Raw genomic sequence first — 14,663 nt, forward strand, 5'->3', positions numbered from 1 at the left:
TTTTGGTTTAGGTCAACAATGATACGGAATTGCTACCAAATGTAACTTTAGCTCTACGTTGGAATGATACCAAGGGTGATACGGTTTTGGCAACAAAAGCCATTACCGAAATGATATGCGATGGTATAGCAACGATTTTTGGTCCTGAAGGTCCTTGCTATGTTGAGGCCATAGTATCGCAAAGTCGAAACATTCCAATGATTTCCTATGTAAGTTTTATGACGAGGCAATTTTACGCCTGACATTTTTTTACTCCACATTCATCATTTTCCCTAACACCCACCCACCCACACACACACACACACACACACACTCACGCAAAAATACTTCTTGTACACTTGGAGAAACGGATTCAATTATTATTTTTGCTCACTTGATGTGAGTTTTACTAATAATTCTTAGAGAAACTTGTTTATCCTTGAGAGTTTTGTCTTTTCAACTTATATAAAGTTTAACTTTTCTCCCAGTGTACATTGTGACAAATGTATGTCTGTGTTTGTGTGTGTGTGGGTGTGTATATGTGTATTTATTTGAAATTTTCTTCTTTCAATTCAACAGAAATGCGCAGAGAACCGTGCATCCGCAATACCGACATTTGCTCGCACCGAACCTCCAGATACGCAGGTAAGTGAAGAGAAAATAATACGAATAATCCCGGGTGCAGTCAACAGGTGGCATTGGTTATGGTGATGAAGATGGTGTCATCTGAGCATGTGAATGGGTGTGGTGAAAAATGGGTGTTGAGACTTGTTCTTACTTTTGTCATTGTCATCCAACAACAGATTGTCAGACAGACTACGACCAGACAGCAGCAGCTAGTTATCCTTGGAATATATTTATACACATATATATGTACATATCCTTGGCCTTGAATAATATAAAAATGTTATATGATAGATGTAGAGCCAAGACCAAGACTCACGGCACTCGCACCATAAAGTTTTCAAACTATTGTTTACATGGCACTAAAATTTCTTAATATTATTCCTTATCGAAATCATCTCACTCTCTCTCACTCTCTATCTTTTGTAGGTCGTTAAATCGGTGATTGCACTTTTGCGTTATTATGCCTGGAATAAGTTTTCCATATTATATGAGGAAATTTGGGGCACTGTGGCCGATTTGCTCAAAGATCAGGCCATGAAGAAGAACATGACCATCAATCATAAGCATTCGTTCATTGATAACCGAGCCAAATGCTGCGAATTAATGTTACCCTGCTGTCGTTCCGGCTATTGGTATCAAGTAAGCATTGGACTTTAAAACCAAATTTAATAAGCAACTTTAATTTTGAACTTTCCTCTTCTTCTCGAACTTCTAGGTGGTTCAGAATACCATGAATCGTACACGTATCTATGTGTTCCTTGGAACGGCCAATAGTTTGGTAGATTTCATGAGTTCTATGGAAACGGCTGGTTTATTTGCCAAAGGTGAATATATGGTTATCTTTGTCGACATGATGGTTTATTCGGAAAGGTAATTATACTCAAGTGATTTTAAAATCTATATGTTGAAATTTTTCGTGTTTATACAATTCTTTCAGAGAGGCATCGAAATATTTACGTAAAGTTGATCAAATAAATCGGATGACAAATTGCCATAGTACCGAAAATTTTAATCAATTGGCAAGAAGTCTTTTGGTAGTGGCCTCAACGCCACCCACAAAAGGTTACGAAATGTTTACGGAGCAAGTGAGAAATTATAGTTCATTGCCGCCATTTAATTTTCAAGTGCCACAATTATTTGCGCAGAGTAAATTTAGTAAGGTGAGCACAGAAATTTGATATAGAAAACACAATTGGAAAGCATAATTTGTTATTAAAGTGAAGTCGTTAAAAATATTTGCCCATGCATGACTTTCAATTATATTCTGTATATTTTCGTTTTAGTTTATTTCGATTTACGCGGCATATTTGTATGATTCGGTTAAATTATATGCTTGGGCTTTGGATAAAATGTTGCGTATGGAGGAACGTGTTCTCACCGACGAGGTGATCTTTGAAGTGGCCAGCAATGGCACTAGGGTGATTGATACCATTATCAAAAATCGTACTTATATGAGTAAGTATACATACATATATATCACTGTCAGTCTCTCTCATTCATGAGTTATTTATATTTTTTGTTGTATATTTAAGGCGTCACTGGTTCCACAATTAAAATCGATCAATATGGTGATTCGGAGGGTAATTTCTCAGTGTTGGCGTATAAGCCGCATAAATGGAATATTTTGGAAAATATACGTTGTAATTATCATATGGTTCCAGTAGCGTATTTCCATCAAGGCGAAGAACTTCCAGTGAGTGAGTCGTCGTCTTCTTCTTTGTTGTTGTTTTTCTTATTTTATTTTAATTTTAGTTTGTTTGATTTAAAGATTACCAAAAACAAAAAAAAAAACCAAAAGGAAATTGAAAGTAAAATGTATTTACTTTCGTATATAAATAGTTTTTGTTGTGTTTTCCAACTGATTTAATTATTATTTTGTGTTTGTTTTGTTTATTTTAGGAATATAAGCTCATTAATGGTTCGATTGATTGGCCTTCGGGCGGGGATAAGCCAACAGATGAGCCAATGTGTGGTTTTGCCAATGAGCTATGCCAAAAGGATGATACCCATTATACATCAACAGTGGCTGCTGTTGTCCTGGGTGTTATACTATTCTGCTCTGGTGTGGTTACCATGAGCATCTATAGAAAATGGAAAATCGAATTGGAAATTGAGGGTTTGCTTTGGAAAATTGATTCGAGCGAGATTAAGGGCTATTCCGGTAATGAGATTGTCTCATCGCCCAGTAAGGTAGGTGGTGTACGGTTTTTGTTTTTCACTTGTTTCTTAATGTTAACATTTTATTTGATGCCCCTGCAGGTTAGCTTGATGAGTGCCCAAAGTTATGGCTCACGTTGGTCCAATCAATTTGTCACCTCAACGGCTCGTTTACGGGGAGCTGTCGTACGGATCAAGGAGTTAAAGTTTCCACGCAAACGTGATATCTCACGTGAGATAATGAAGGAGATGCGTCTATTGCGTGAATTGCGTCATGATAATATAAATAGTTTCATTGGCGCCTGTGTGGAACCCACACGCATTTTGCTAGTCACCGATTATTGTGCCAAGGGCAGTCTATATGATATCATTGAGAATGAGGATATCAAACTGGATGATCTATTCATTGCCTCGCTCATCCATGACCTCATTAAAGTGAGTTCTAGATGAGAATACTTACATATGTATATGTACATATGGGTATCCTATCCTGTATGGAGATGATGATAATGAATATGATGATGATAGTTATTTGAAAATTGCATTTTATATTTTGTATTTTAGGGCATGATCTATATACACAATTCACAATTGATATACCATGGCAATCTCAAATCATCGAATTGTGTGGTCACCTCACGTTGGATGTTACAGGTGACCGATTTTGGTTTGCATGAGTTGCGTCAGTGTGCCGAAAGTGAATCAATTGGCGAACATCAGCATTATAGAAGTAAGTTTATAATGAACATTAACCTACATACATACAAATATACATCAATTTATTTACATCACTCTCTTTTTAGATCAATTATGGCGCGCTCCCGAACTGCTGCGCAATCATCACATCCACGGCAGCCAGAAAGGTGATGTCTATGCCTTTGCCATCATTATGTATGAGATATTTAGTCGTAAGGGTCCATTTGGACAAACCAATTTTGAACCAAAGGAAATTGTGGACTTTGTTAAGAAGCTGCCGCTCAAAGGCGAAGAGCCATTTCGACCCGAGGTCGAGTCTATAATTGAGGCCGAATCATGTCCAGATTATGTTCTGGCCTGTATTAAAGATTGCTGGGCCGAGGAGCCCGAAGAGCGTCCCGAATTCAGTGTCATACGGTATAAACAGAAGCTTAGAGATATTTTTATTAATTAACTAATAAACAAAATTTCCCTTGCTTCTTTAGCAATCGTTTAAAGAAAATGCGTGGCGGTAAAACCAAAAACATCATGGATCAAATGATGGAAATGATGGAGAAATATGCCAACAATTTGGAGGATATTGTAACGGAGCGAACACGCTTATTGTGTGAGGAGAAATTGAAGACAGAAGATTTGCTGCATCGTATGTTGCCGCAATCGGTTGCCGAGAAACTAACCATGGGTCAGGGCGTCGAGCCAGTCTCCTATGATTTGGTAATTATAACAGAATACGAGTGAAGTGGCTTACTTTACCCATTACGGGTTTTCTTTCTTTCTTTCTTTTGTGTCTTTTTTTTATAGGTGACCATCTATTTTAGTGACATTGTTGGGTTTACGGCCATGTCGGCGGAGAGCACACCATTGCAGGTGGTTAACTTTTTGAATGATCTCTATACAGTTTTTGATCGCATCATACGGGGCTATGATGTCTACAAAGTGGAGACAATAGGCGATGCCTACATGGTGGTAAGTACAACAACTGAATGAGGCATATAAACGTGCTCCCAATAATTGAAATTTAGATCGTAGCACTAACCTTTTGTGTGAATCCTAAACAAAAATTGTTTGTTGTTAATCCTTAAATGTAGACAGATATGACACATGTCAATCTTCTCATAAATTTCTTCAGTTTACCGTCTCTTTCTCTCACGCTTGTTTCTCAATTGTCGTTCCATCTTTGTCGTTTTCGTTTAGGTCTCTGGTTTGCCCATTAAGAATGGGGATCGTCATGCCGGTGAAATAGCCTCAATGGCATTGGATCTGTTGCATGCAGTGAAACAGCATCGCATAGCCCATCGACCGAACGAGACTTTGAAGCTGAGAATTGGAATGCATACGGGACCCGTAGTGGCTGGCGTCGTTGGTCTAACCATGCCGCGTTATTGCCTCTTTGGCGACACTGTGAATACGGCATCGCGTATGGAAAGCAATGGTGAGGCATTGAAGATACACATTTCCAACAAATGTAAATTGGCGTTGGATAAGCTAGGCGGTGGCTATCATACGGAAAAACGTGGTCTGGTCAACATGAAGGGCAAGGGCGAGGTAACCACCTGGTGGCTGACGGGTGCCAATGAGAAGGCTATACAAAAGAAACCCGTTGATATGACCGATATGCCACCGCCGCTCTTTAGTCGACCGCGAAAGAGTCCCAAATTGAATCCGGATTCGCGACAGCCAAGTATTCAGGCAATGCACTATTGTGGTACAGGATCCCGAAGACAGAGCAGTGTACCAAGGCCAGCGGATGTAGAATCAACATATAGCCTGCAAGGTAGTATCTATCAGATGGCACGCGAATCGCCGCGCATGGTTAATAAGCGGGAGAGGGAACGAGAGCGTCCCTCCATCAATGGTCTGGGTGGTGCCCTGATTGAATCAGCTCAGGCTTCGCTCAGTACGCTGAATCATTCCGAAACAAATGAAACGAACTGTGATATGAATGGAGAAGCAGCAGCCGCTGCAGCTGCCGCCTCAGTAGCTGCAACGGCAACAGCAGCAGCTGCAGCGGCAGCAGCAGCAGGTGGAGTTGGGCTAGTGCGTCAGCCAAATGCATTGCATAAACCATTGGCCATGGTGCGGCCTCATCGAATCATCAGTGCTGCCCATTTATGTATGGCCGAAGATGGTGACGAGTCGGCGGCCGAATTACTTTTGCGCGAATCACGTTCCCTTGATCCCATGCCCTTTCAGCATTTGCTGAAACGCCATGAGCGCGTCAAATTACCGCCATCCAAGCTGCTGTCCAAGAACAACTCAAGATCTCTTGACACGGGAGTGTCACTGATCAGCGGACATCAAGCGCCAACAACAACAACCGCCCAGCCAAATGGTCAGATTGATCCGGAGGAAACGAATATCAATGCCAATCTGGTGGATCTTGCGGATATGTCGGCCGCCAATCCTGTAGATGCCAATTATGAGAGCTATGACGATGAGTTGGGCCTCTTAATGCGCCACGATAGCTTTCCCAATGCCCAGATTCGTATTGTGCCCACAAGCAGCTGTGGGAAGCATTTGAATAACAATTGTAATGGCGGCAATATGCAAATGGACGAGGATTTAGAGTCACCATTACTGCAACGTCAATCGTCATTATCTGTGCCCGCCGAAGAACTATTGGACTCCACCAAACGCTGGCATTCGCTAGAGCACATGGATAGTCATCCGGGCAGTCATGGCAATAGTGTTAGCTATGCCACCGATATGCAGCCGGGATTAGGCTCTCAGCAGCAATATCATCATCTACAGCAGAATCTGAATCAGCAGCAACACCACCATCACCATCAGATCCTCAACCAGCAGCAGCGACCTCCACGAACTAAACTGGGCAATTGGATGGCCAGTTTCTTTAAGGGCAATGGCGTACGCAGCGCTGGCCCAGATCAGCTGGTTAAACGAGTGACCTCAACCAGTGGCCAGGGTATGAGATCGCCGGGTGGTTTCCAAGATGCTGCCCGCGATCGTGAGAGTATTGTGTAAATCGAAGATAGAACGATAAACCATCGGGGAAGGAGGTGGGGGGAATCAGGATGTTGATTGATCTAGGAGGAGGGGGGTTAGGGAAGGAGCAAGAAAAGTTACTCAGGAAATGTGTTGAGCAGGAAATGAAGGTTTAATTAATTATTATTACACTATTATTATACACATAAATATATATTTATATATACATATATATTTATATATATATATGTAAACCTAAAACTATTAATAAATAAATGTTTTTTTTTTTTGGCTTTTTTCTTTGTTATATGTGTATTTGTATGTATATCGTTTGCGTGTCTAATAACTAGGAGAACTCTCTATATATGTATGTATATTAAAAGGATATGGCTTCAATTTTAGCCGATTTTAAGCGGTCCCTAAATGTCAAACTAAATATATATACCTATATAACAAATAATATCCTATATACATGCATAAAAATATATATATATATATTTATATATATGTTCTAGAAAGTAGCCATAATGAGATAAAAAGGAAATATATAATGGAATAGATAAAAGATAAAAAAAAAAAAAAATGAGAAAAATCCCATCTAGTCACAAGGTCTTCAGACTAGTTATTGTTTTATATATAATATTTACATAATTACACATACACATCTTAATGTAACACCCACCCACACACACACTTTATATATATATATATGTAAATCATAAAATAAAATAAAATCAGAAATACACAATATGCATATTTTTGCTTTTTCAAAGAAATTATGCTTATAGAAACAAAAATCAAAAAACAAAAAAATTGAAAAATAATCAAAATCAAAAATTCTAATTTAAACAAGAAAATACAACAAATATTTAATGTATCAATGTGTTTTCGCTAGTATGTTATGTAATGTAAGTGCGTGTGATTGTACGTATTATTTAAGGACGACCTTCTACAAAACAAAATAACAACAAAAAGAAAAAGAAAACATAATTTTTAATTAATTAATGGAACCGATACATAAATGTGAGCAACGAGCAAAAATGCGAGAAAGTTATATGCGAGATGAAATGTTTTTAATTGTATATGTATGTATGTATATTTAAAAAAAAAAGAAAGAAAATTTGTTAAATTTGCCATATATAAATACAAAACAAAAAAAAAAAAAAAAAAAAAAAACAAAACATGAATTCTTATATCTAGATTTGAATTTCAATTTAACGGGCAGTTTGTCATGTTAACTGTGACTGGTAACAGGTTGATTAGAGGGCTTAATAATCAACTATAGTTTAGGTCGGTATTGCTTTTATATATATATATATATATATATATATGTATAGTAGTTTGATCTACCAACTTTGTTGGCTTGGCAATGTTTCACTTCGTGATAAATATAATATGTTGTGATTATAGATGAAATAGAAAAATGATAATTTGTTTATTTAGTAAATCTAAACTGATTGATCTAGATTTTTATATAGATTTGATTTCTTTTTAAAAAATTTCCAATGTAATTTAACGGTCATTTGATGTGTGATTTAATAACATCATCGATAAGTCACAGTGAAGTGACTTGAACATTACACATCCCTAGTCAACCATCTCTAGCAGACATATCGATAGTTTGCGACCTATCGGAGGAGTGTTTTTGTGTGTTTTATTTTGCGCTTTGTAGCAGTATTTAACAATCATTTCGCCAGAAAAGTTGCATTTATATATTATATATATATATATATAATCCCAATCAATTGTTGGCTTGTGTTGACATTGCTGTAGATATTTTCCTTTTGCATGTTGAACCAGAAACAGGGCAAAGGAAAATCTCTACAACAACAACAGGGCAGCTAAGCTATTGTTAGCAACGCAGCCAGTGTACATTGAAATGCAAAATTACGGCCATGGAGACGGGGCAGCAGGTGGTGGGGTTAATGGCACTGCAGTCCCCTCTCCAGCCGTTAAACGCCGTACGGACAGCTATGAAGCAGCCCAACATCATCCCAAATACACTGATGACGATGATGATGATGATGGCGTTCTCGATGGAGTGGAAGAGGAATATGTTAATACTAGAATCTTACGCAGACAGGCTCAGCTGCAATCCACTCCATTGGCACCTGGAGCTGGAACAGTAGGAGGAGGAGTAGTGGCTGCTACGGGATCCTCTTCAGTTCAGGGATATGTAGAGCAACCCGAATTTCCAAATCCCACCGCATCGGCTGCCTCTCATATTGAAGAGCGGATGCGTCGCAAATTGCAATTCTATTTCATGAATCCCATCGAGAAATGGCAAGCTCGTCGCAAATTCCCATATAAATTTGTGGTTCAGGTGAGACAAAACAATAGACCGATATTATGATTATTATCAAGCATTCTATTAATTGTGTGTTTTGTTTTTGTGTATAAATCTCTCTCCTTCTCTCTCGTCATCATCATCATCAAGCTGTCCCTCGGTCCCTTTGTCTTAATTAATTGTCTCATGATTTGCGTGTTTTGCATTGGGGCGGACGATCCGGTCGCTCTCTATCTTTCTCTCTCTCACTATCTTTATCTATCTTCTTTTTTTTTTTGATTCCCTATGACACATATTTTCCCATAGTAAATATTTGCCTAGTTTTTACAAATTTCTGGCGTTAAGAGGGGCCAAGAGTGGCCTCCTCTTCTGACTAGACTTATCTTCTTAGCCTTATCTCACCTTCGGTCTAACTATATACATATACATATTTATACAAATATATATGAACTACGCAATCGTAATACTTGCTCACAAGTTTTGCTAGTAAAAAAATACAATTCAATATCTACAAATTTTATGGTTTAATTTTTGTCGTGCGGAGGCTCACGGCATATTTTTTTTTTTTTTTGGTTTTGTTTTTGGCTATATATACATATGATAAATGCTAGCTTTAGGGGGTTTTCATATGATTAATTTGTTCAATGTTAAATAAGAGTACATCATTTAGTTAGGTGACTTGGTAACGATGATATCTGCAAGGAATTTTATAACGCTTCGATCTAGGCAATATTAGCGATATATGTATATGTTTGTATGAACTTATGACAACGATGGTACAGAGATTAAATTTAAATCTAAAGCACTTCAAATAGCAATCAGAGTTCAGAGAACCGAAATCAGAGCGTTATTGTTTCACTCGCCCCTTCTTCTTTCAAAGGTAGCACTATCTCGCTCTCTTTCATTTCTCCAACTAATTGGAAGCTTTCTTTACTTTCTATCTCTTTCTTGTCAGCCTGTAAATAATGTAAAACTTTTTGGGTTTTTTCCTTTCTTTACAGATTGTCAAAATCTTTCTTGTCACCGTCCAGCTGTGTCTATTCGCCCATGCACGATATAATCACATCAATTACACGGGTGATAATAGATTTGCCTTTTCGCATCTATTTCTACGCGGATGGGATTCATCACGTGAGGTCGAGAGCTATCCACCAGCAGTGGGTCCATTTGCCTTATACATGAAAGAGGAATTCTATGACACAGTGCAATATGCCGTAGATGGCTATGGAAATGTCAGTCGTTCGATTGGACCCTACGATTATCCCACACCGAATAATACGATGCCACCGCTTAAGCTATGCATGCAGAATTATCGCGAGGGTACCATATTCGGCTATAATGAATCGTATATATTTGATCCACACATCGATGAGGTGTGCGAATCGTTACCCCCGAATGTCTCTAGCATTGGAGTGGAGCGTTATCTGAATGATCGTGGTAGAGAAGTCAATTTCGCCTCATTAGTGAGTGCTGCATTGACGTTTCAGATAAAGACGGTAAATTTTAAGGCTAATGGTGGACCATTATCGGCGCCCGATTGCTTCCGTTTCGATATATCCATCTTGTTCAATAACCGGGATCATGATGGTCAAATGTTACTCTCTCTGGATGCCGAGGCGACACGTTTGAAGTGCCATGGAGCCACCGATTTCATATCGGAGGCTAATTTTGATTCATTATTGCGAAGTATATTAAACATATTTGTTCTACTCACCTGCGCCTTGTCATTCGCACTGTGTACAAGAGCCTTGTGGCGGGCCTATCTTTTGCGTTGCACTACGGTTTCATTTTTCCGTCAGCATTTTGGCAAAGACTTGAGCTTCGATGGACGTTTGGAGTTTGTGAACTTTTGGTAAGCACTTGAAAGATAAGAATTTAGCCTTTTCGTTGATGTGTTACTAATATCCTTTGTTTTTTTTTGTTTAGGTACATTATGATAATTTTCAATGATGTCTTACTGATCATTGGCTCGGCATTGAAGGAACAAATCGAAGGGCGTTATATGGTGGTAGATCAATGGGATACTTGCTCACTATTTTTAGGAATAGGCAATTTACTTGTGTGGTTCGGTGTTCTACGCTATTTAGGTTTCTTTAAGACCTACAATGTGGTTATACTTGTCCTTAAGAAGGCAGCTCCAAAGATTTTACGTTTCCTCATTGCCGCATTGCTTATTTATGCGGGTTTTGCATTTTGTGGTTGGCTAATTTTGGGACCATATCACATGAAATTCCGTTCATTGGCCACAACATCAGAGTGCTTGTTCTCGTTAATCAATGGCGATGATATGTTTGCCACATTTGCCACTTTGTCGACCAAAGCCACGTGGCTATGGTGGTTCTGTCAGATCTATCTATATTCGTTTATTGCCTTGTATATTTATGTTGTTTTGTCCCTATTTATTGCCGTTATAATGGATGCCTATGATACGATTAAAAAGTATTATAAAGAAGGCTTCCCCGTCTCCGATCTCAAGGCATTTGTGGGCACACGCACTGCAGAGGATATAAGTTCTGGTGTATTCATGTCCGATCTAGATGATTTTGATCAGACCAGCTTCTTGGACGTAATGAGAAGTATTTGCTGCTGTCATTGCTGTCGTCCAACACGCCAGGATATCAATCATCAGGGTAACAATAGTGGATACACCAGCCTCTCAAGTATTATGAAATAGTTTTCATTCATTTCCGTGTGTTGTTTTGTTTCTCTCCATTTTTGTTCCCTCTCTTACACTTTTTTCCCTTGTTAGATAATTTCTCAAAATGTTGTGTTTTTTTGCCAATATTTTTTTTATTTAAATTAATCAATTAATTTGTTTTGTTTATTGAATTGCCAAAGGAAGAACGTAATCTATAACGAAAGATATTATACAAATATATATACATATATTTGATTATTGTGAGTGTGATAGTATATAGGGAGTAGGATGCAGCTAGATTACTATCTATGGTCTAATAGGGACGCATAGTGGGTACCAACGCAGATAATATACATACATACATAGGTATATATGCAGCAACAGGATAACCATTGAACCATAAAATTGACTTGAGATCTTCCATAAGCGAAAATGAAACGAGATTGATTACGTACAAATAATAAAAAACAAAGTCACTGCATAGTTAATTATGAAATGATAACCATACATACATACATACATACAAAAAAAGAAGAAAACCAATATATATTTAGTATATATTAAGTGCCCTTAGTTAATTCTATTTTATGTTTACAACGAAGCGCTTGTAAAATTTAACCAAAAGTTAATACTTCAATGTTGAATCAATAAAATTTATACTGAATGATGTACACACCAAAAGCGAATTATTCACTCACTGTTTCAACAACAAAACCATAACTAATTGGCACTCGTCACTCACCAATTATCATCCTTTTTTATTTATTTGAAAACGTTATCCTACAGACTGTAAAGAAACCAAACACGAAACAAATCTGGAACAATCAACACAAAATTGCTAAATTCAAACATCTAATTTGCCGCAACCTTTAACAAGACTTGGCAGGAATAACTACTAATACGGCTCAAGCAAGCTTAATGGAGATAAGGAGAAAGGTTAATTTCAACTCAAATATATTTTAAAGCAATCAACATTTTGATTGTCATATCAGAAATGTAATGTTATAAGATTTTGCATATCGATCTATCATAATATAAAGGCGTCGACAGTTTTGAACAAAATATCATGTTTTTAAGAAATACTCATAAAAAATAGCTGTATGTTTAAAGAAAGAAAGCTGTACGCTTCTAACAACTTGAAAAATATTTAGAAATTAAATAGAATGGTAAATTTTACTTTTAAATTTTTACTTGTTGGGGCAGGAACAATCCTAATGAAAACGGAAACCGTTACATCGCTAATCCTTTATACAGTGAAAGCTCTTGTGGGCGGTCAGCCATTGTCCGCATGCGGGAACGGATTTTCTCTGTCAGCGTCTAGAGCTTTCACTGCATGATACTAGAAAAATATATTTGATATGGTTTTCTTGTTCAACATATTAACAATTATCTGTCTGGGTTATGACGCCCTTGAAATTTTAATTAAATCTTGCGTTTTAACAGGCTCGAATTCTCTAACAAATTGTCCTTATAGCAATTTTAAGATACACCAAGTTGTATCACAATTTAATAGTTTAGAAATTGGCTAAAATTTAAGCCATTTTAGTCATGCCCAAAGAAAACAACATTGCGTATACGTAATTTAGGAGTTGCCTTCGTGTATTCACGTAAACCTTCTAGTTAAAAAGAAAAACGACCAAAACAGGATAAAGCATGCTTTTTATAAATGGATTTTTACTTGAGTTAGACATACATATATAACATTCTAGCGCCAAAAAGCCGAAAACTTAGTTAAACTTATTTATATTTTACATCTACTTTTTCTAGTCCAAGCATTAAAAAACTACAAGTATACAAAGTTGACAAAAGTTTCTCACCAGTTTCATCAAGACAAACTTAGAATTCGATAAATAAAATGCAGGACTTAAGTAATATAAATATTGAATAGACAATTACTTTATATCTGTAACGTTAGATTCTGAAATCTGTTTGGATGAATTTTGCAACTTAATGCCAAGAAAAATCGGCGATTGGGCCCAATGTTGGTTAAAAGAACCTTGAGTCAATGAATCTACTTATTTTTTTCAGTTATTATATAAACTTTGCCATTAGCCTCTTTGAATTGGCTTCGATTATAATCTTTACAACAAAAAAATCGTTAACTAATGTCTATTTGAATCTTAAAGAAGTTTATTAGAATCGTCCCTGAACGTAGTTTAACCTTTTTGGGTTTGATTAACAAGTATTCTTACTAAAATTTAAAGTTCTTACTTTAACTAATTGTTGTAGCAACAAAGCAATAATTTAATCAACAACGTTATAGGGTTTCAATCAATTTCATGAAAGGATCAAGGTATCCAAAAAAAGTAGATAGAATATTCGACAAAAATAATTTATATTTTTGCATTTGGCGTATTTAACAATTAGTAAGTATTAAAACAATGAATCAATTGTTAGTATAAGTAATTAAATAAGTGAATATCTAATAATAAACATCTTCTTTATTGATTTTGGTATCTCGTTCATCTTTTATTATTTTGTTCTGAACGACCAAGAACCAAAATGTTTACACAAACGATTTGTGGTTATTAAAGATGAGTTTTACCTACATACCTACATATAGATATTTATATATATCGTATGAACATTGCAAACACTTATCGACAAATTGAAGTTATTGACAAATGAAATCAGAAGCAAAGCAAATACATATGTATATGGGATTAACACTTGGCCAAGTTCTAAGCCGCAAATAAAAACCGCAAAAGACAGTGGGGGGAAAAAAAACCATGAGGATTTTAGTTAGAAATTTGAGTTGAATTATTTCAATGATTTTGCAAAAAATTTAAGAGTTCGACTGAAGAACATGAACATGAAGATAATCGTGATGATGATGATGATGATGATGCTCGTTTGATCTTCATCAGATGATTTAAAATGAAATGGAAAACGTTAAACTGGTTTCATCAATTGATGCAAAACTTCTTGAAGCGGAAACCAACTGAAATATTTTTTAGCTTCGTTGCTGTTGTTATTGGATTTTGTTTAATTTTAATTGGAAATCAAGCAACACAGCAGGCAGACAACTAACTCAAACTCCTCCTATATTCGCGGTTAACTAAGCATATGCAAAATGTCAAGTGTGGCAAAAATAGACAATGACAATTCCGAAAAAGGCAAAAGCCAAAAAACACTTTGGCACACTTTAAAGCCTTTTCGACGTCGATAGCAATGGAGATGGAGATGGAGCCGGAGACGACGATGATGGCGATGATGACGACAACGACTACTACTACATACATATGTACATACATACGTACATACATATAAAACTACAACTACTGTCGGTGATGGAGCGGGTGAGGGGAGCCGGGGTGAAACGGTTGACGGGCTCAA

At 36.9% G+C, this 14,663-nt stretch overlaps 2 protein-coding genes across 8 annotated transcripts in view; both read left to right on the forward strand.

The window, feature by feature from the left end:
* The window catches only part of LOC137579875 (receptor-type guanylate cyclase Gyc76C-like), a 55,434-nt gene extending 48,992 nt beyond the window's left edge, over positions 1–6,442 (forward strand). For all 7 annotated transcript variants that reach the window (XM_068293728.1, XM_068293729.1, XM_068293726.1 and 4 more), the window contains 14 exons: positions 12–209; positions 559–624; positions 1,033–1,245; positions 1,322–1,476; positions 1,544–1,766; positions 1,890–2,061; positions 2,139–2,299; positions 2,506–2,796; positions 2,866–3,198; positions 3,328–3,493; positions 3,567–3,876; positions 3,945–4,173; positions 4,261–4,425; positions 4,654–6,442. In XM_068293728.1, coding sequence (XP_068149829.1) covers positions 12–209; positions 559–624; positions 1,033–1,245; positions 1,322–1,476; positions 1,544–1,766; positions 1,890–2,061; positions 2,139–2,299; positions 2,506–2,796; positions 2,866–3,198; positions 3,328–3,493; positions 3,567–3,876; positions 3,945–4,173; positions 4,261–4,425; positions 4,654–6,441 — 4,470 coding nt within the window. In that variant the 3' untranslated portion in view covers position 6,442. The remainder of the gene's footprint in view (positions 1–11; positions 210–558; positions 625–1,032; positions 1,246–1,321; positions 1,477–1,543; positions 1,767–1,889; positions 2,062–2,138; positions 2,300–2,505; positions 2,797–2,865; positions 3,199–3,327; positions 3,494–3,566; positions 3,877–3,944; positions 4,174–4,260; positions 4,426–4,653) is intronic.
* Positions 6,443–8,044: 1,602 nt separating this feature from the next.
* On the forward strand, positions 8,045–12,008 carry Trpml (Transient receptor potential cation channel, mucolipin). Its single transcript, XM_068293807.1, has 3 exons — positions 8,045–8,725; positions 9,691–10,541; positions 10,616–12,008. Exons 1-3 carry the CDS (start codon positions 8,282–8,284, stop codon positions 11,361–11,363), a joined length of 2,043 nt encoding a protein of 680 aa, XP_068149908.1. The 5' UTR covers positions 8,045–8,281; the 3' UTR covers positions 11,364–12,008.
* The last annotated feature ends 2,655 nt before the right edge of the window (positions 12,009–14,663 follow it).

Source organism: Drosophila tropicalis, unplaced genomic scaffold (genome assembly GCF_018151085.1).
Source record: "Drosophila tropicalis isolate 14030-0801.00 unplaced genomic scaffold, ASM1815108v1 contig_805, whole genome shotgun sequence".
Lineage (NCBI taxonomy): Eukaryota > Metazoa > Arthropoda > Insecta > Diptera > Drosophilidae > Drosophila > Drosophila tropicalis.

Coding starts and splice junctions, on each gene's coding strand:
- Trpml (XM_068293807.1), top strand. CDS start 8,282: ATGCAAAATTACGGCCATGGAGACGGGGCAGCAGGTGGTGGGGTTAAT. Junction 8,726..9,690: donor CATATAAATTTGTGGTTCAG/GTGAGACAAAAC, acceptor CTTTCTTTACAG/ATTGTCAAAATCTTTCTTGT. Junction 10,542..10,615: donor TTGGAGTTTGTGAACTTTTG/GTAAGCACTTGA, acceptor TTTTTTGTTTAG/GTACATTATGATAATTTTCA.